General features: G+C 26.0%; 1 protein-coding gene and 2 non-coding genes across 4 annotated transcripts in view; all 3 read right to left on the minus strand.

Annotated features, from left to right (window-relative positions):
* LOC132929930 (uncharacterized) overlaps positions 1 to 24,019 on the minus strand; it is a 175,395-nt gene that overhangs the window by 109,141 nt on the left and 42,235 nt on the right. For both annotated transcript variants that reach the window (XM_060995574.1, XM_060995573.1), the window contains one exon: positions 14,582 to 14,897. In XM_060995574.1, coding sequence (XP_060851557.1) covers positions 14,582 to 14,705 — 124 coding nt within the window. In that variant the 5' untranslated portion in view covers positions 14,706 to 14,897. The remainder of the gene's footprint in view (positions 1 to 14,581; positions 14,898 to 24,019) is intronic.
* Positions 3,199 to 3,270, minus strand: Trnae-cuc (transfer RNA glutamic acid (anticodon CUC)). Its single transcript has one exon. It is a non-coding gene; the product is annotated as a tRNA-Glu (tRNA).
* Positions 18,025 to 18,116, minus strand: Trnai-uau (transfer RNA isoleucine (anticodon UAU)). Its single transcript is given in 2 exon segments — positions 18,025 to 18,060; positions 18,079 to 18,116. It is a non-coding gene; the product is annotated as a tRNA-Ile (tRNA).

Below are 24,019 nucleotides of genomic sequence, written 5' to 3' on the forward strand. Positions count from 1 at the left end.
TAAGTAAAAAAAACCTGACACAAAAGCATTTTGACAATGTATATATTATAATATAGCTAAGTAAGTACGTGTAAAATGCATAGATAATAAGACTAGCAAATTCACGGTGGACTGGTAACATGTATAACATCATAAATTATTATGGTTTATACATGTTGTTTGCAAATGAATTCTGAATGACAGATTGTAGATACAAATAAAATTGATGTATCTATGTTAAAATATTATTAACATTATATAAATTATAAACGTAACTAAACTATTTGGTTCCTTTATTATTTATAAGAGTTTATCTGAGACTTTAAATTGAAAACAAAAAGTGGACATTAGTTCAGCCACGAAAGAGAGAGATGCGGATTCTTGTACTTTGTTAGATTATTCAGATTATTGATTTTACCATTTTTACCGAGTAATACATTTTATTGAGTAATTGATATCGATTTTAATATAATAATAATAATATTTACATAAAAGCAATTATCATTTTATGTACCTTCGAGAAATTTTTGGTTGCGCCTCTATGTGATCACGTAAAAACGTTTAAGTTTAAACATGTTGACAGGATGAAACAAAGATTGTGGTGTAGTATTAATGAAAATAAAAACCTTCAATGTTGTATCAATTATATTATAACTATTAAATAAATTAAAGTTTTCGCCATTTTTCGATCATAACAATATTTTTCAATTTAACTTTTCAACGTAAATTTTGGTGTAGAATCTTTTTCATAAAAATATTTTTGCAATGTAAACGAGTAATTTTCGAAATTTTCGTTGGATAAAGTAGTTGTACTAATTTGTCAGTTTTTGAATGTTCAACTGTTTATGATATAAATAATAAAATAACTTGCTTTATCTAATCAAATTGGCTAAAATCCAAATTATAATCATAAGTGTATTGTATATGGTAAATATTAGTTGATTTTATTTTATGTATAAATAGTAAAACTGTTTTTCTACTCGTAAAGCCTCCCAAAAATGGAGCAGAACAAATTAAAATAATCTATATAGATGCACGTAAATTCAATAGAATAATTTTACTTTGAGATTTATAATTTACTTTTATTAATCCGCATAATTATTCCCCTATTTTGTTATTTTGTTATTATGATAAATATTAAAATACAATTAAAAATATAATTATAAAAATAATTAACCGAAAATAATTATTTCTTTCGCCATGTGTATTTTAATAATATTACATTAATGCAGTCTTCTAATTTTCATCTACATACCTGAAAATATAAAAGAAATATTTAATAAATATTTATATTTTTTCTCGGTTTAATAATTAAAAATAACTAAAATGTTATGAAAAGGTACTGAAAAGTTTCTTCTTCGTTTTATGTCTTTTTATAATCATAATTTGTGATAAGCTCAAACCGTAAATAAATATCTATCATTGAATTTAAAGAAAATAAACCAAGTGGAATAAAATATGTGACATGATTATGATTACAAAGATTCATGTTCTGTTTTAAATGTCATTGTGTAAAATATAGGTGAATCACATGTATTCGCATATGATTTATGTGAAAATGTAATGTTATAATCAAAAAATTTAATTTCCGACCAATTCATAGCCAATTTCCAAACAACAATTTATTATTATCATACCTATACTTCATAATATGTATAAATCACTATAACACACCAACGTCTCTAACAAACAAATTTTCAAATTTTATTCTCGCGGGGATTTATTTTGTATGCAACCTGTGCGCGTGTAAAATATTATACATATATTCACTATATTTTAAATTACGTATATGTCTGTATGAGTAATAACTATAATAATATTTCAAACCAATAAGTTATTCATATATTATCTAATTTTGTCATGTGAACGTAGTATATAATGTTATATTCTTATTATATGAAAATCAACCTAATTCTACACGTGGCTCATACATTTTACATAATATGAATTATGACTTGAAAACTGCCGAATGGTCATTATTATTATTGACCAACGGCCATGTTATTCGGTTTTATATTTATTTTCGTATCCATGAAACCCCTGAAATGTTTTGTATAGAGATGATACCGAGTGCATTAGAGTGCTATAGAAATCAGTGACAAAAAATATAACAAATTGCCTGACGATAAGTTGGTTACTATTCGGGTATAAGATGTTAGACCAATACCAAACACTTCTGATTTCATTTATGACCATTCAGATCACCACTATATACTATATCGTATAACTATATTATATCAACAACACGTTCTATACTCACACAATATATCAAATTATGGAAACTGGAAAGACTTCTTACCAATTCTTCTTTGTAGAATTTTTAATAATCACAGCGATAGGCAATATTATGATCATTTTACTGTATGTATATTATATTTTTAATAATAAGCTTTAAGGACCTTTTATATTAAATTAATAATTATGAATACTAAAAATACAATTTTAATACAGTCGTTAACAAATCGATAATTTAGAAATAAAAAAAAAATGAAAATACTTATTTCAATTTGTATAATATAACCTATACAACATTCATAATGAGGGAAAATATATAGGCAATTGATGAGTAATAGCTATTATAGAAATAATTATAATTATTATTATCAATTTAAATATAACAATTACTGATCATTAAATATTGGTAAACGATATTAATGATATTATATATATATATATATAGATGTAATAAATCTATCATCTACTAAGCATCAATCGATTCGATTCGATTAAAATTAAAATTATGGTAATTTATGAATTATGACATCAAGTTATATGACTAAAACTTACAACTAATGTATAGTATTTAAAATTCCTATAAGTATACCTAATACAATATTAATAGGATATTTAGGTATCAGACGAAATAAAATGAATTTGTGAATAATGAATAATAATTAATACTAATAATATACTATATTATAATATGCACTAAATGCATTAAAAGTATTAGATATTTTATAACTTGTCAGTGATGAGTGATAACTATACTTAACTTTTTTAATAACTTTTTATTTTCTTATATAGATAAATTAATCTTTTAGAAATGTATGTTATAAATATATTTTATAATACTTCTTTGATATTTTAATATTAAACAATTATGATTGAAGTATTTGCTTTGATCAAATTATAAAAAACAAGTTAAGAATTACAAGCATTTTAGTTTTTAATATAAATGTGGAAAAGTATGTTTTAAACTAATCAGTAGTAAAAAATTTATTCCGGTACCGGGAATCGAACCCGAGCCTCCTGGGTGAGAGCCAGGTATCCTAGCCACTAGACCATACCGGACTACGAATAAAGTTACAGAAATGTTATGATTTAAGATATATACTATATGTCTAGAAATATTATTATTTAAGATATATACTATATATCTATAGAAATGTTATTATTTAAGACATATAACCTTACACGAATAATATATGATTTTTGTGTGTGTGTGTGTGTATGCATGTATTTAATAAGTAGTCGATATAATGCTTTGATTTCAATCTTGAGGGTGAGCCTGGGTAGCTACTAGCTTTTGATGGAAAATTATAATATCTAGTTTCTACTTTAAAGATTAATAATAAAATTTACACAAATTCAAATTTCGACAAAATTGATTTTGGTTTTTTACTGTAATTCGAAAACAATTAACCGTAAATACTTGAAATCTTTACCAAATGCTTATATATTATTATCAATTTGTATTTATAATCTAATTTTGCTTAACTTTTTTTAAGGTATTCATAAGCTTGAAAAATTTTCATTTTTTCGTTTTTTTTCCGCTATAGATATCGATAAAAAATTATTTTTCGGCTCAAAATTCTCGATACTTTTACAATTTCTACAAAATCCCACATAAGTTGTTCTAATATCTATATAAAAGTATTAAAAAACGTTAACACAATTTTTTTTATACCTACGCATTAATAAAATTCGTCAAAATAGCAAAAATTACTATTTTGTAGTTAAAAATTCATAAAAACTTTTCTTTTTATATCTAGATTTTGAAATTTTAATACAAGATTTCTTGTAAATAGTGCATACTGGGAACCATAAAATCTAAAAATATAAAAAGAAAATTATTTTTTATATACATTGTAAATTCAAATTTGACAAAATAACTTATTATAACGATAAATAACAATATTAATTATTTTATTAAAATTTAAAAAATATCTGTGGGACTTAAAACTTATATTATTAAAACATTTACTACAGTGATGACATTTTTAATTTATTTTAAGATATTACCTATCTATATTTCTGTTTTATGGAATTTACAGAAAGATATCATTAAATTTTGAGTTACCTACCTATATATATTGATATGTAGAAATATATATTATTAAAATAATTAAATACTTATAGTAGAATAAATGCGATACTTTCGAAACAAATTATTTTAACCTGCTGTAATATTAAAAATGAAATAAATGTATAAAAAAAAAATTTATGAAATATAGTTTGTGATGTGTAGGATCTCCGCTCAGAACCGTTTTTCATGCACAATGGTATTTCATTGAATTCAAATTTAACACACAAATAACACTCACCCACTCGACACCTAATGTACAGCAGAGCGGTACCCATTTGCCAACTTTTTTTGATAAAATGATGTATATCGTACAATCGTACCTATACGAGGTACATGAGAATGAATTCACTCACTAAATATTCTGTGAACTACAGCAAAGTATAAGCATTTACTTATATTTATAGTTATTTTGAAATATTCTTTTGAGCTAATTAATCTTATGTTATAGTATTCATCTTAATAATACAATTTGTAGGTTGTATAATAGATAATATTATATCATATTAATGAATACAATCAGAGCGTAATTATATCGTACTTTACATTTTTATTCAGCTATATAAGTAGTATGTAGGACGTAAGTACTTATTTATATATTTTATAGATTGGTAAGCAGATTGGTAGAGAATGAAGTAGGTAGATACAATATATACAAGTGGTCGCCGCTTATTCCGAACAAATCGGGTAGAAAGTTTTTTGTCCGGATTAGGCGAAATTAATCGAATTTGATTGATATTAGTTTCGGTTCTACCTAAGTATTTTTTCCATAATAATTTACAATGGTCTGGATTATGCAGTGGACCATGGCCGGATTAACGATAACTAACTATGGTGTATCATAGATAGATAAATATTAAAATTATTAAGATATCGGAAAGTATCAATACATTCTTATTTCTTTTCTACATTATACGCATAAAGTATATTTTTATCTCTAAGTATTGGTATATTTGGTATTCAAAATATTATTTAACTCTAAGTACCTATTATAACTAATATTATATAGCTGTATAACTGTATAAGCATTAACTATTACACGAAAGTTTGTTGAAGTTGCTTCTATAGGAAATTATATAGATGAAGATTAAATAATAGCTAGAATTGAACATTTTAAAATTCAAGAAACTTTTCGTAAAACTATTTACTGTGATGATAAGACCGATATGGAATTCTACTGTATATAGTATTATAGTATGTTAAAGTACATATTAACAGAAAAAATACGAATGTTTCCAACTCTATTTACAGAAAATCTTATTTAGGAAAGTATACTCATTTAATATATTCAAACAAGCACTTTACTTAATATTATATCAATACATATCTTTTATATTAGTAATTAGTTAACGTGTTTTAATGATAATAAATTATTGTTATAAAACATGGAATAATATTACTTTATAACATAAGTACATAACCACGGAGAAAAATGTAATAACCTAGGAATTAGTATGAAATTAATCAATTTGGAATTATGTATATTTATATAAATTATGTGTATTTTAAAAGTAATAAGTATATAAATACTTAGTATTTTAGTCTATACTAATTTTTGAAATGTGTAAAAAATATAGCTAAAAAAAGTCTTACCTAAGATTTCTTTTGATAAGCATTCAAAACTTACAAAATTGCTCAAAAATTAATTAATTTTTAATTTTTATTCATGAATCTTGAAAATATGATACATGATTTCTTATGTCATAGTTCATTCTCATTGGAATTCAAAAATTTAATGGCATACTATAACTGAAAAAAATGTTATTGAAATTATTATAAAAAATTTTTTTTAAGTATTTATTGTAACGTACTATATTGTTAAAATAATATAGGTACTCCTATTTAAGAGTCAATGAAAATGTTTAAAAAAAATAAACTAAGAATAATAATATAAATAAATTACAAAAACATCCTCAGAAATAAAGGTCGATACACCGATTTTGTTCAAAATTGTTTTTTGTATACAATTATAATTCTGTCATTTTGTGTTTAAATTTAAATAATTCAACATACATCTATTATAGTTACCTACTCAATGACGTGATGCACTCGAAACCAACTATTCAGCAGAGCGGCTTCCCTGGTTTTGTTTAATTAAATATTCAAGATTATTTGCCGACGTTCATTTCGATTGTCTATATTATATATTATATATTGATGATAATTTAATATACAATTCATACGTAATAAACTTAAGATTCCATGTTGACAATAATGAAGCGTAGATTATATTAAGCACAAAACACTGTATATAATACGGTTTGTATAACACTTGACAGTGTGCATTATAGGTATTAATGTATTAAAACGATAATCGTCTCATGATCAAATACTATAAAGGTTAATAGGTCTATATAATTTGTAAATATTACCATACTACCTACCTAATTGAATACGTCTACTTAGGAAGAATATGACTGTACAGGATTTCGCAGCCCACTCATCGTTTTATCTTTAAGCCTCTAATTAAAAATAATAAATTATATATTCTATAGTTATATATATTAATACACATTTACCATGAAATATTTTAGATTTCAAATTTGCTAAATTATTTGTTTCTAATAAACGAATTGTTTCAATGTTACCTATATGAACAAAAACGAAAAGTAAAATTAAAAAATTTAAGGAACAATAATTTTAAAGAGAAAAATCAGACACTGACGATGGCCTTAGCACAAAATAGTAATGTATTAGTATATATTTCAAAGCTAAACCATTAAAATAAAGATTGTTGAGATTTTTTTATACCTATTTTTCCAAGTTGACAATAGCTTTTTTATTGTATTTAAAGAAACTACTGATCAAATCTAAAAATAAACTGCTAGTTACTAACAAGAAACAATTTTCAATCGATATATGGCTATTAATAGTTTTTTAACACTTTAAAAAAATTGTATAATAAACATAGTTTTAAAACCGATAAATTCCAATTGCCTTACTATATATCTGAATCTAGAAACTATTATACATATTGTAATATATGGAATGGAATTTATATTTTTGAAAAGGGCTTAAGTCAATTCTGAAAAAGCTTTAGAGTTCTTAGCCTTCTCTAATCCATGCATATATGATTAAGTACGGATAGTTTTTAACTATACTCAGCGTTTGCGGATTTGTGACTAAGGTGATCCATTTACAGAAACAGGTTAAGTGGTAAAAAAATAAACAAACATTTAAACTATCCTGAAAATTCTTTTTGTCCCGTTGCTTAACTTATCTATAATCATTTAAGATAGGAAACTAAATCTCTCCTTTTTCAATAATAAATAGAATTGAAAAGTTTCCTGAAAGTGACAGATGCACATGGCTAACTTTACCTCTCATCCAGCTCTCTGTTTACTTCCATACTCGATAACGTGTTTACCTTTTTACAGTCAACCCAAAAGGTAAAAAATATATATGTAAAAAATATTTATTTTTCACTTGTGTCACTTCCGTCAGAGTTCGGAGGTTATTAACATTCCTTTCCTTCTATTTATAATTCCAGTTTTCATGAGTGGTTTTATACTGTAATTTAGATAATAGTTTAAATCACACAAAATATTTATTTTTGTTTGTATGCTTTCATGATAATATATTAACTTTTACAAATTATTTTTAATGTTAAAACGTAAATATGCTAAATAACTACATTATATGTTACAGACTTTATAATTGTGCAAAGATATTCTGAGATTCTTAAAAAGTAAGCAGATACTGTCGTAAACAACGTCACTATAACAGGTACTTACATTATGCACATTTATACATACATATTCCAGGTTAAGAATAATGCAATTATAAATTTTAGGTTTAACAATATGAATTTTATATTATATATAATAATTAAAAATATATTTATATACATAATACATTTCCATTGTTATATGCTTTTTTAGGTATAAACAAGTAGTATTATATCAGCCTATAATAGATTATTTCATTAAATATATTTACCATATTTTTTTAACTGAACTCAAGTGATCTGTATAGAATCGAACAATAGAATATACACAATTACTGAATTACTATTTTATTATTAATAATTGTATATGTTTGATTTAAAAATTGTATAGTTTTAAAAGTCATAAAATGATTAGATATTTTTTGTAACTTTGAATTTTATCGTATATATTTTATGTACGAATAACTTTTACTCTTTTATTTTCTTTCATTTGTGACAGTTTAGTTTTTAATATAATATTTATCTACCATTAAGGTTTAACCAGCTGTTGGTTTTTTTTTCAAGATAAACTTTTTTTTTCATTTTTTCGTAAATACCTGTGAACGGGTGGATAATTTAGTAGATCTATTCAATGGCACAATCATTTAAAATATCCCACATGGCTTTTAATATATATTTTTATTAAAAACTTTATTAAATCTGATTTAGATTATGTTTGGTTAGTATTATTCCTATTAGTTTCAGAATTGGCCAGACACCTCAAAGGCTATAAGAGAATTTTTTTTAAACAATCATATGTATTTTTTTTTTATAACTAACTGTTAGTTTCTACATTTTATATTCCAATATTTTAAGTATATACTCACTTGCACAAATAATAAATTATTATAATATTATGTTATACTACAGTTAACAACTAATAGCTAACTTAGCAATATTAGATTTGTAAATTTAATCTATGACTAAATCCACAAGCACAAAAGATAGTATAATATTACGCATTACGAGATTTCATAAAAATTGGGGCATATGGAGAGAGACAAAACTAGACCATGCTGACACTGATTAGTTTATAATTGTATATATTGTGATTTCAAGCATGATACTCCCCCATTTTTTTCTTTAATAATTTATTAATCTATTCAAGTTCAGATTTTTTTTTTATATATTATATTAAACTTATTTAAGGACTATATTTTTAATTATTTGTAAAACTAAGATGATTTTTTAAAAATATTGGTATAGGCATATAAATTAATATTTGAATGAGTAATTTTTTAATAAACTAAGGATAATAGTCCTGAAAAGTGAAAATTTAAAGTATAAAATGTTATCCAGTTATACGTATATTGAATATAGTATTTATTATACTTGGGAATGTTTATAATTTATAAAATATTGAAAAATTAATATTAATTATTAAAATATTGTAAAATTTTCTTAGCCCTATCTAGCCTAGCTCATACTCATTATACTCATCAAAAACCTATTATTTTTAGTAGATACACAGAGTCAAATAAATTAAAAGTCACTCGTTTGAATTTCGATTTAGATGCATTAACATTTTCAAAAAAGTGATCTGATTATTGATTTCCAGGAGAAAAAGGGTGATTCCTGATTCCCATTTGAAAAAATATATTGGTGTTACCGCAGGATACTTAAGTAGTATGAAAAAACCTAATTATTTAAAAATATAGCCCTTTCGTATACTAATTTAAAAGTTCCGAGAACCAACATTTAAATAAATTAATTATTAAAGTAAAAATAAGGATAACTATCCTTGGTGAATACTTAACCCTTATTAGTATGCATTTATTATATAATTTATTTTTTTTAATTCTTAAAAATATTGATAGATAACCTCAGCATAAATTAATACTCACATATAAAATATATATAATTTTATATCGCAAAAAGCAAACTTAAATCTTAACGTATGTAAGTACTTACATTGCATTACTCTAATTAAATAATCTTTTTAATAATGACAAAACTAAAGTAACATGCAAATATCAATTTAAAAAGGTTCCTAGAATTAGTGAAAGTTATTATTCTATTATAATTTATACTTGAATAATAAATTACGGTAATGCTTTCTATTGGTATCGTCATAAACAAGATATTGTAATCTATTTAAATAATAATGAAAACCCGTATCCGGCCAGTATAGGTTAATAATTTACGATGATATCCGGGATAAGGGTGGTGCCGACTTGACGTACGTGACGACCGGAATTAAAACTCGACATTGAGGGTGACAGGTTGAGTGCATTAACTTGTAACCACTACCGCGTAATGTTTCCTTTTTTGTTTTTAATTTAATCGACGACGGAGCAGTGGTTGAAAAAACCTCTTTCTATCGCCAAGCTTAGCAAACTATATATAATATAAAACAAAAGGGACAAACAAAAATTAAATTAAACTACAACAAGCAAATGATCAAATATAAATTATAATATATTTAAATCAGTTGAATTAAGTTCTAGATTATTAAATGATATATAGGCAAAAAAGATCAACACACAAATGTTTGTGATTTTGAGCATTTCTTATTTATACGTATATTTTATTTTATTTTCAATAGCCATTATAGAGGTATAAATAACAACGAGTATAATTACGTTTTTAAATAAGAAGATATCATACTGACTAATGAGTAATGACTACATACAAATAAAATATATTAAAAATTGTTTTTATAATTAAACTTTCCATATTTTTCCGATTTACTATATACTAGCAATTTAATAATAATATAAAAGTAGAAAAAAAACATAAAGATACTCATTTATATTGTTAGGACTACGCAGGAGAAAGATTCAACATTAGAACTCCAACTCACCAGTTTCGTACGATTGCAGATAAAGATAATAACTTTAAGAATTATTAAGTTATCATTTAATTGGGTATTATTTTATAATTATACCTGTTTTATTATATTTAATTGACAGTATGTTATTCAACGTTAAAAACTCATTATTTAAAATTATATAATTTTAGGAATTTTAAAATTTTATACAGCATTTATGCACAAATGACTAGTGTAACACGAATTTCAAAGGGTATTCTTTGTCTAACCTTTTATCTAAACATTCTAAACTTCTATAAATATACAAATCCCATATTTTAACAGTACTTCAGTAATACTCAAAAACACCAGACACTTAAATGTAATACAAATTATGTCCATCACGCAAATCCATTTTTCATTGTGTGACTTTTAATAAAATGCAATGCTTTCTGTATAAAACAACTCTTTAAGTACGTAAAGTTGGCAAAACAAAATTTCTAAATAGATACATTTAATAAAGTATATTAAGTATTTGTAACCGATTGGCTATTTAAAAAGGACTTATAATATTTTTAGCGATCGTTCCATCAGCATAATATAAAAAATGTATATTTAAAAATAAAATTATAAAATGTACATTAAAAACACAAATAACACATTTAACTATAGACACTCGCAAATATAAAATATGATGCTACTGCGTCTTTAAAAATTACCTATACTATTATAAATGTACTAGGTATGCCCTTTTTAAAATATATATACTAATAGTTCATTAAAAATGGTTTAGTTTGCTATAATATAACCATTGAAGTATTTTAATAACAATAAAGAAGGTTTTCAATTTTATATATAATTTATTGTTTATTTATATTTTAATAATATGAGCTTATAAAACCAAGTAAACACTATTACAGCATGATATTTACATAGTATTTTACAACCAAGTAACCATTGAACCATTTAATTATATAACGTCAAAATTACTAAATATTTATTGTACTTTAAGTAATAAAATCATATTATATACAATAAATATTTTGTAGATCAGGCCTTATAACTTAACTCAGTACGCACTTAGGTACTTGATTAATGTCTTTAAAGTACTTTTTAATAATGTTTAATGTTTTATATATATTATAGAAGCTAAACACCTATATTTTTTCAAGCTTTTAACCATAATAAGGTTATTATCGCTCAAAAATATTACTAAATAAAATGTTAAAACCGTTGCAGATATTTAAATGTATATATAATATTAAATAATAATAATAATTAATAATAATATTAAAATTTGTGACGTTAGTATAAAAATAAAATCGAAGACTAATTAAAAGTTTACAAGTATAAATAACATATTTTTGTAATGAGTATAACGGAATTATAATAATAATTAAGAATAATAAGAAAGAATTAATAATTAACTATGTAATACATCGTTTGTGTAGACGTGTAGTGCAACAGAAAGGATGAAAAGGAGGTGATTAATTAACGTAGTAAGATTTTAAAAAAAATTCAGAAAGCTATGTACTATTAGGTAATATGATATTCTTGGATAAAAACAACGACGGCAGAAATATTTTGGTCTGGACGTGAGTAATGTTGCGAAAGGACGCCGTGTGTTTTTTATTCAGAATGCGGTGATTGAGTTGATTAGTTTTACTGTGCATGGAGATAGCTTTGTACATTAGAAGTTTGTTTTACAGACGAGTGCGTGGTATATGTTAGGTAGTTTTATGAATACTTATAGTTTGCATAATATTATTAATATTTAATAAAGTAGTATAAAATATGATAGTGGCTACTGGTTATATTATATACTGGTACAACCTATATGGGGTGATTAGTGGGTGGATGTTAAATATTTATCTTTGGTACATAGTAATGTAATAAATATTTTTAATTAGTTTGGTCACGCTTACGTACAACTTTTAAATGTATAGGAATACCAAAAAATAAAATAAATATATAAAATGTGAAAATAACTGATATTAAATAATAGTAATAATACTATCATACTTAAATATTTATTATTATTAGGTATAATAATATTTAATAAAGATGATGTCAGATTTTTTTATTCTTTATAATATTATAATAAAATCAGTATAACAAAAATAAAATAATACCTATATTATGCGTACGTTATTTATATGGTATAACTATTTTAATTGTATAGGGGTGTCAATAAAATATAATTATCATATTAGTGGGAGTTGCAACTTATACGTGCATGGTACCCACTTATCGTATTGTGTAGAAGTCGTCTTAAAAACCAAAATAATACTTTCAGATGTTATAGCCACATAACAAAAATGATAAAACTAATTACAAAATCTTAATAATTTTAGTTTTTCATTCTTATTAGGACAAAATTTCCATATTCTTTAATTTTAACATTTCCATGCTAAATTTATTTATGTTTATTAATTTAAATGTTATTACATAGGTACACACCGGAGTTCTTCAAGGCGCTAATCCTACTCATATCCTACTCAAAATTATAAAATCTACAGAGCAAATCAACCCATTTCTCTCAACACTTTTAATGCTGAATACGCCGACGACAAAGCAATTCTCTCATTTCACGAAAATCCAATCTCCACAATAACCATCCATAATCTCATCTTTCTCGTATTAAAACCTTCATTGCTGATACTGGAAAATTAAAATCTACGAAAGTAAATCCAAACACATCATCTACTCTTAAACACGAAATTTTCACCCAAATTACATTAAACAACATTTTAATACATTATACACAAATTACCTCGAAATATATTTTGATGAAAAATTAACCTAGGCCCACCATACCAATACTCAAACCTAAGACACTAAACTCAAGGTAAATTCTCATATTCGTATAATTAAATATTTTCTTCTAAACTCATAACTTTCACTCCACACTATAATATAAATCTTCACAACACTTTCCCAAAACCAAGTGCTCCGCATAAAAATCAAACCTAAACAAAATACAAATAAACCAAAACAAAATATTCTGTTTGATAACAAAAGCCCCATTCTATATATCTATCTAATCAAATACTATGCTAAGATCCAAAAATAAACACAGTACTAGAAAATAGAAATCGCTCTTAAAGTCTCAAATCCTACACATGTTACTATTACTCACTCTTCAATCACCCATACATCCTAGCAAATAATCTAACCAAACCAATGCACTGAAAAGAAAATGGTGCTATGATTTACTCCGATAAGAAAACTTTATGACGACAGCCCAGGAGTGTCGTTGGTGGGCGGCTTCTCCCTTCAAATAATCCTATTAAATCTGATTATATAACATTATCGTTTAAACTTATTAATACTTATTATACACACATAGAAATCACTTAATTCCATGGGCGCCTGGAGAGGGGGAAAGACGGGGCATTTGCCCCCCCCCCCTGGAATTCAAATAGAATGTTGAACATTTTAACTTTTATTTTGATTTATAAACATTTCATCGATATTTTTACTTTAGTGTGTGAGGTTGGTATTTGATTTCATATAATTCTAACACATTTTGTAGTTTACAAGGAATAAAATTTTTTTAGTGTATTATTTGGTGTTTGATTTCATTATTGCCCCTCCCTGATAAATTTCCTGCGGGCGCCCATGCTTAATGCAACTAAAAATAAATAAAATACAATTTTTATTGTAGGTAAGACGTATGCCAATAAATTTATGTGACATTATACTTTATACATCAATAATATTATATACATTATACGTCTTATTAGCCAGAAATGTATTTTAATAATAATTATTTAACAGACACATCTATTGGTGCAACTTTGTAGATATTATCAGAGAAAAAATATTATAATAACAAACTTACTGTTGGAACCGACGTAGATTTGTGTCCATGCCAGCTGAGAGCTTACTGCGGCAGCGTTACAGAACAACAGTACCAGCAGTGGCGACGGTATCGTCAGCACCATCAACAGTGGCGACAGCGGCATGATCGAACCGCGATGATCAAGATTTCGTTATCGTTATATAAACGCACACGTCACCTTATATTCACGCAGTCGAATAATAGTTATTATTCAGCTATTTTTCTTCCTTGAAAATTCTACTGCACTAGCAGTGGCAGTCGATTGATTTCGTACATTTTGTCGCTGTATGCGGACATAACATAAAGCAGAGAAAACCTGAAACAGCCATTTAAAAATGTTATTTCTCTGTAAGTACCTCACAGTTCACACGAATTCTATGTGATATTATGTTTAATGTTCATACTAATTTATTCTATAACGGTCAGAATAATGCACAAATCGTACAACTTCCTTAAAAATATATAAATAAAAACATTTAATATCATGTTGAATTTTACACAAAACAAAATTATATAGATTTCGTATTAATCGTATTGTAATAATATATTATTGTGATAAACTTTTATGCCAGATTTAACTTTTAAATATTTCAAACTAAAAAAAAATACCGAGTAAAACCAGTGACAATAAAGGACCCAAAACGACGAACTTAAATCTGATGTCATAAATATTGCAGTGCGGAGTCATGCGGAACGTAATTCATAGCACATGTCGACACATTATTATTCTTACTAACGGTCGAGTAATACTTGTTAAATGGCACTTTAATAGTCTTACATAGTTATGTAATATATTTTTATGGAACTTTTGTATTTGAGAGAACTAGCAACACTAACTTTGTTTCTTTTGAAAAAAGAAATGATTTGCCTATAATAATATTAAACTATATATATAATCAATTCTAGTGAATATACTGATTTATATAATGATTGATAATTATTGAGCACTAACACTATAAACGGATTACTAATACAACTTAATTTATGATATGATCTACAGTACATATAATACATAAATAAATGTATTATATAAATTAATATACCTAGTCATTTTCACCTAAATTAATATGACATGATTGAAAATAAAACATTCTCCGATGATATGATATAATATAAATTTTAGAGATGTAGACATGTAGTCCATCTGTAGGTACACTCAAATACTCTATATATTATTAAATTGTAATTACTAATTATACTAATCAAACGTCGCAAAGAAGATTATCTGTAAAAAAAAAATTATTAATTGTTTCGGCAATGTAGCTGAAGGTTGAACGGTAGTTTTGAAAAACAAAGAAAACGATTAGTATTGAAAATAAACGAATTAATCAGTCCGGAGATGAGTACAAAACAAAACAAATAACTTTTCGTTTGAAAATTGTTTTCGGAAAAACAAAAGTAAAAATAATTTCCGATGATCGGGAACCACACGCATATATAGATGGAATGTGCGTTTTAAAAGGACAGACTATTCAATTACGCGTTTAACGACAGTTGAAACGTTACCCGTTAGCCGTTATAGGTATATAATACGTATATCGATTGCCGTGTGCGTCGATTGGCAGTTTAAAGTTTCATCATCCGAAAACTGCCCGCCGTGATTGATGACCGTTCGGTATTTGTTATTACCCATATAAAATATATTACGCCTATTATTATTGTTATCAACATCATCATCGACCGTCGTTTATCGATCTCTATACTCAGTTCTCACTGTCGAGGTCTCGGTTTTTGTCTTTCGTCTAGCTGTTTTTTCTATTGTTCAGACTCATTCATAATAATATAATCATTCAATATTAACCGTACTATACGTACTGGTACTACTGTGCAGTGGAGCAATTTAGTTATGTTTGGTAACCCAAAAAAATGTATGAATGTATTACAACTAAACAACTTACGAGCTACCTCTCATACAGTCGTATACAACTCTACTATTCCACATTTCCACGCATGTGTTATGTGTACAGTGCTCTTAAGCACACATATTCAAATAACACAATGACACGTACCGTAACGCCTTGAAAGAATATAAATTTAATATTTTAGTTATAGCAGTTGCAGTTACTGAAATGGTAAATAATATTATTTACAAAAATGAAACACTATGCACTATTAATTTTATATAGAAAATAACCTATATAATTGTGATGTATATAATTTATACATTTAATAAATACAATTTTTTGATACGCCATCGCCACAGCTAGCACAATAATTCGGTTTTTTTTTAATATTATTATTCCTATAAATTATGATACTAAACGTTAAAATACCTCTGATCCAACATTTTTCCGTCAAAATATATCTCAATATCTCCCCGTTAAATTAAATTATCTCAAATAGGAAATATCAAAAAATAAATTATATTTTACCCAACCAGAGGTAATAAAGTTAATAAATACTAAAATTAAATTAAATTAAATAAATAAATATTAAAAAAATATATTATTCCAGCTCCATTCACTTTTAAAAATTAAAATTGTGTGTGTTTCTTCATTATTAATGAAGAGTGAATATTTCATCGAATTTCTTCTTTATGTTCAATATTATTTTATAATGATTCTCATATAAATATATATTTTTAGACAGCTACCCAGAAATTAATTTTCAAACCTTACCTGTTATTTGGCGTTAATAGATGGAAGTACAACGTATAATCTTTATCGCTTGTATATAACATTTCCTGTGTCAGTCAACACTTCACTAATTAACTTACTAATTGTCGTATGTCGATAGACAAAAACAACCAATAATAATATGAAATGAAACATCAACAAAGTGTATTGAATTATATCAATATTATACATTGATCTAATTAATATACTTTATACGAAGAATTAAATTAAAGACTGATACACATAATTTTTTTATTGCTCAAAATCTAAAATAAAATAGTTTTTGTGAATAATAATAATTATTATTTTATAAATAATTTGCTAATATCTTACATTCATTTTGTCGGCTGTTTTTAATTTTTAGATACGCCCGTTTTTTCGCTAAATAGGATACTCATTTAATTCAATTCAAATAAATTAATATAAATTAAATAACAACTATTAAGATAATATAGTTATCCGTAATTTTAGTCATTAAAATGTATACATCATGTATATTAATAATTCTAAAATAGACAAAATTTAAATGATAAATTATGTTTTTGTCAATTTAATAAAGTCCGACAAACATAAATCAATATCAACAAAAAAAAAAAAATGATTCAAAATTAATATTTATAATGACAATAATTAAAAACATTAAATTTCATCATCGACGATTATTATTTCTGCCGCATGGTTTTATTAATAATTGTATGACGTTATTAGTTTATTACTTTATGAGTCGATAACCGCACAGTCGAACAACGAATTATCGATGTTTTAATAACGCCGCCGTGCAAAGGCGACCGGTTTCGAACGCTGTCTGAAAAATTTAACAAAAAATCGTGGTCCAGGTGAGGCTCGAACTCACAACCCCGGCATTGCTCACGACTACTGCCTTATAAGTACCGTGCGCTAACCGATTGCGCCACTGGACCCGCACGACATTCCGACCCGAAACAATGTGTTTTGACTCACATCGAATTCCTGATACCGCACAACGGCAACAATTTTATAAAAAAAAAAATAATAATGCCGTTGAATAAAATTAATTAGATGCGCGTATTTTCATACGACGAGTACGACCTCGATGATGATGATCATAATATTTTATATTACCGAATACCAAGTCACAACATAGTAGGCACTCGAATCTTGTGTGTTGACTGGGAGAAAGTAGATTCCAAATTGCGTTCTAATTATAACAATTAATGATATTTAAAATTATTTATCATACCATATACGTTCGGTAATGGGTGACTTTTCGTAAAATAATAATAACATAACGTTATCTATAAATAATATTTTTATAAATTATAATGTCAACAAATCAACGTAGATATATTAAAACGTATAATAGCCAAACTATAATACATCACAACAAATTGAGAAACAATGAATATTTTTAATCACTTACTACTCTTGGCTACATGATTTTTGGTAGGTACAATTGATTAATTTCATGTTATATATGTTAAATGCCTATCTACCTAATAAATTTATTTTAAATTATCATCGAGTATGAAGACATCATTCATGACTTTTCAAGAATGAAATCTTGAAAAAACAAAATCTATGCACAGTTAGCAATAAAACAACCTATATTATTTAATTATTAGTAACATTATTATTTATTATATTTATCAAATTATGTTTTTCTTGTATACATTTTTAATTTATAAAAATAAATACTAGATATTATAATATTTGAATCAGAACGTTTTCTTTTTAAACTTAAACATGTCGTGAGCTGATCAGCTAGGATTAATATTTTTTGAATAATAATCTTAAATTTGATTAGCAACAATATGTATTGAAAAAAAATTACTTCAATTTTAATCGGCATATTTTAACACATTTCAAAATTTACCAAAGTAATTCTAGAAAGGTACCTATAGGTATATAGATATATAATCTACTTATTAACAAGCATCTCGGTATAACCAGTGTGGCTATTTACTTGGCCAAGCTGGTTATAATTATTATAGCATGGCACAATAGTTGAGAGTAGTACCTAATTAATAATTAGTAATTTCAAAGGGTACAGTCTAAAAAGTACTTATATTCCGGTTATTCCGCTGCACTTTATGTTCACTACAGCGCGTATTTCATTCATTAAATTTGGCATTTGTACATTCGTCAAAATATACTATATTTATACAATAATATTCGTATTTATATAGAAACAATAATTAATTGAAAAATGTTATTAAAATTTCTGTTAAGTGAACTGGATTATTAAAAAATGAAATAAAATAATTATTTTCTCAAACCAAATTGACTAAATTAACTTTTTAGTGTGATACTAGGTAGGATGAACTAAAAAAAAATGCTAAGATATTCAAACATATAATGTAAACCTATTGTTGCAACATTAAATGAACTACAATAATTCTATAGAGACATTGAAACATCGTCAAAACTCTAAAGCTATTCAATTATATAAATGCATAAAAACAAATAAAATCAGCACCAATATGTGATACGCATAACGTAATACACTAACAATTAAGTACAATATTATAGCGAATAGTGATCAATACTACAAATATATTAGTATATTAGACGAAGTACATAAAATCCTAAATAATTCATCTTCACTAAAAATCAGTTTTAATGAAAAGAACACTGATTTAACTATCTGTACTCCATACGATAAATCTAAGTAAAAAATTGTAAATTTTTAAAATATGTTGTAACTGTAACTACCTATTTATATAAAGATAAAATGTATATTATTATTTATTTTTAGCTATTAAGTTAATGTAAGTTAAAAATCACTATAGCTGCAACCATTGTATCGGATATATTTAAATCAACGAGTGAAATTCATTTATAAGTACGAAAATTGACAACACTTTTTTCTATTATTTTACCATTTATTACAGTCGATAAAATATGATTAAACGCGAATCAATAAAACATAATAAAATGGTTTTAAGTGAAGTAATAGAAATGTGAAAAAGATTATGGACATTTTCTAAAAATGTTTAGTAAATCAGAAATATTATTTATATCTGCTAACGTCGAAGAAAAAATAAAATTTCCAAGAATAGTCGTCAAAAAAACTGATTTAATGTGAATAGTAAAACGAAGATTTTTATTGCTCAATAAAAGATTTTAAAAACACAAAACAACGTTATTGTCTTTGTATTTATTAATACCAGCAATTCTGTATGGAATCTCCAACATTACAAACAATACAAAATAATATAACAAATATTCAAATTTTTTTAAATTTATATCATCACATTCAGAATCAAAATTTAAGAAAATAAAATGAATTGCATTCATAGATATTGATCGTCCAAATAAAACAATATGGAATTATTAAATTATTGTAGACCCGAACTTTTTCCTAATATTTATTTATTATTAAAAGTACTAGCAAGTATACTCTAGAGTCTAAGTTTTTATAAAAATTACCGAATATCCTTTTTTGAGACATTTTTACGATAATCTACACAGAAAAAGACAGACAACTGCCACCCTCCTCCTAAAATAATATATAAACACTGATTTATCTGTTATGTATGATGCATATATTTTATGAATAGTTATGTAGATGACCGATGTCAGTTTCCGCGAAACAATATTTATTATTATTTTGAATATTGTTTTGGAATTATGTAACAACGACTAACATTATTGGTATGAAATCATTTATAAATTACTTTTTAAATGTTTTAAAAGTATAATTATAATGATATATAAATGTTAATATTGCAATATATAAGTTCGTTCATAATTTTTATTTTATAAATTTCTCATTTTTGATTATCAAATTATATTGTAATCAATTATCTACATTTGAATCAAAATAATATATTATTACAAAATAAGATTATAAATAGCTAATAATAAGAGTTTGCCGTTACTATAGTTATTTTTTTAATAAATCGTTAGTGTTAAGTCTTATTTTATTAATGATTAATTAACAAGTAATGACTAACGTTTTGTAAAACTGTGATAATTTAAATGAGAAAATTACTTAAGCATATTTTTGATTATTATGTCAAATAGAATTGTCTTTAATAGTGGGTTTATAATATCATATATAGAATAAAATTTTTACTAAAACTCTGATAAGCTATAATTAATTATTTTCCTGTAATATAGTATACAGTATTTTATGTGGAATAACTAGAAATGTTTTCTATATATTTTCAATATTTATTACTGCTGCAAGCCTGCAAAGTATACATTTATGCAATTGTATGAATTATCGAACATTTTCAATTATAATGCTATTTCAAACCTTTTAAATCTGTGGGATTTAAACAACATCTAATAAAAACTACACGATTTATTTATTTCACTTCTGTCGTTTCTTTTATTCTAATCATAATTATTTGTAAGATGGGGTATAGACTATATTTTATAATTTATATATGCGCACAGTTGCACTGCAGAATGTATAATACATAAAATATTCAATCCAACCAATGAAGATGAAAATAATAAAAATGAACAACCGCTCTATATTACTATTATGCAACGAAGAACCGTGCTAGTCTCCACATCATTATATCGTCACCGTCAAAATATCATAATACTTAACTAAATTTAACTTCACTAAATTATTATTATTATTTCGCGCGACGAGACACAACTATACGTTTATATACTTTATAGTAGCGTAGTGTCGTTTACCAGTGACTTCTGCTATATATACCTACCCTACCTCCCCTCGAACGCGTTCAATCATTCTCGTCCATTTGTTTTTGTTTTTTTTCCCCTATTGTTCCACCACCACCCGCCATTGCGTTCCCGTGTCCCTTCACCCACCACTGCCAAAACCACGACCCGTTGCCCTTATATACACCCCCATCGTGCAATGCCCGTGCCACCGCCATGCCGGAGCGAAGATTACTCGACCCTTGTCAAGCGGCGTGGACCGTTTAATGTTATTGGTATACACGCCGGAAGTTTTATTGTTATACTCAAACGTAGAGTTTTTGCCCTTTCCGGTTTGATTTACTGCTCGTATATCGCCTGCGTCGGATAATTGTATGGATCGTACATACGTTTGTATGTATGTTTATATATATATATATATATTATCGCATGGCCCACGATGACGGCGATATTATTGTTTGTCGCACGCGATCGGTTTGGATAGGAAAATGGCAAAAAATAAATAAATACCGAATCGACGTTTTTCCACAGCTCGTAAAAAACGACACTTGCGGACATGCCCGCTTGTCCGTCCGTCCGTCCGTCCGTCCGTCCTCGCGACGCGTTTATTATTGTAATAATATGACACCGCCGCTGCAGCTATATATTATAATATAATACAATACAGAGGTTTTGCGTTGTTGTTAACGGCGAATGTTAACCGAGAAAACAATATTATAATATATTATATAATTTATATGTTCAGTTGCGGCGGTGCGGCGGTTGGGCGGGAACGAAAAATGTGTCCCGGTGTTTAATAGCTGCCGCGGGACCAGCAATAATAATAATAATATAACAGCTCCAAAGAGCTTATGGTTACCATATAGGTACGTACTACACTATGTCACTATATACATATTATACTGCTGTTGAGATACGCCCGAAAACAAAATGTTTACATATTATATGCATACATTGTACATTTGTACATGCTGCAGGTGTTGTGTTCGCCGGCCGCCCTCGACTTGATAAGTATTAGGACGGTGCAGTTATACACAGCATCAGTATACTAACTGTAGTGTAATGTGTGAGGTCGCGTTATTATTAATATTGTTATTATTACTAGGTTTTAAAAAAAAATCTAAAAATCTCGTCTGCCGATGATGGTGTGGTGCATTTGTGCTCTAGGAGCGTGTGCCAAACAACTTATAATTTATTTTAATCGTCGACACTGATTTGTGTGATATAGAAATATAGAATGTATAGACAATGTCAGTTAATCGTTATTTCGTCATGTTAAATTATTGCAAAAAGAATTGATAATTTTTATCATAATTATTATTTAAGTATATTTTATTACAATATACATTTTTAATTTGTATACATTATTATATCATTACAATATATCTTATCTGTCGTAGGAAGTTGCTGTCTTATTCGGTAACTGATTTTATTTTAAAGTATATTACATATTAGTATATTCATGTGTACAATTAAAATAAATATACACGTGTGTACCTAACATGTTTTTTTATATATTTTGATGGTATTTATTTTTTTAATTATCTCCCCGCCTCCCGTGTGTGAGACCGTATCACTGTGTACACGTATACATACAAATAAATAAATAATATATTACATAACGTATATAAAAAAATATCAACCAGGCCGAAATGTTTTGACTTTTATCGAATAATATGCCTAGTTTAAATAATTTAATATATACCTACCTAGAATATATGAATACAATTATTGTTCACAATAATATTTTGTAAAGGATTTATAATAGCTGAAAAACCAAAAGTACACCTGGAGATATAAAATTAATTAAAATAATAATAACCAGATGTTGCCCTTAGGAATTAAATGTGATAATACACGGACTGGTCGGACAGCATCTGTAATCTGTATGTAATATATATTTAATTAATATAAAGAAAATTAATAATATGTAATAAAATAAAAAAATAATAAACAGCTCTCAGCCTAGCTTGAATGTGTATCAGTTCTTACGTGTTATAAATTATAATAATACTGATAATAATAATTTAATATAATAAAATGCTAGTATAATAATAAAGGCAACGAACCTTTAGTGTTAGACTCTGGGGTCACTAGATTGATTTGGCACATACTACCGTGCCGAGATCTATAATAATCATAAACAAAATAAAACAATAAAAAACAAGTGATCTCGCACACATGCTACCTGTAGACACCAGTT

Source organism: Rhopalosiphum padi, chromosome 4 (assembly GCF_020882245.1).
Source record: "Rhopalosiphum padi isolate XX-2018 chromosome 4, ASM2088224v1, whole genome shotgun sequence".
Classification (NCBI taxonomy): Eukaryota; Metazoa; Arthropoda; class Insecta; order Hemiptera; family Aphididae; genus Rhopalosiphum; species Rhopalosiphum padi.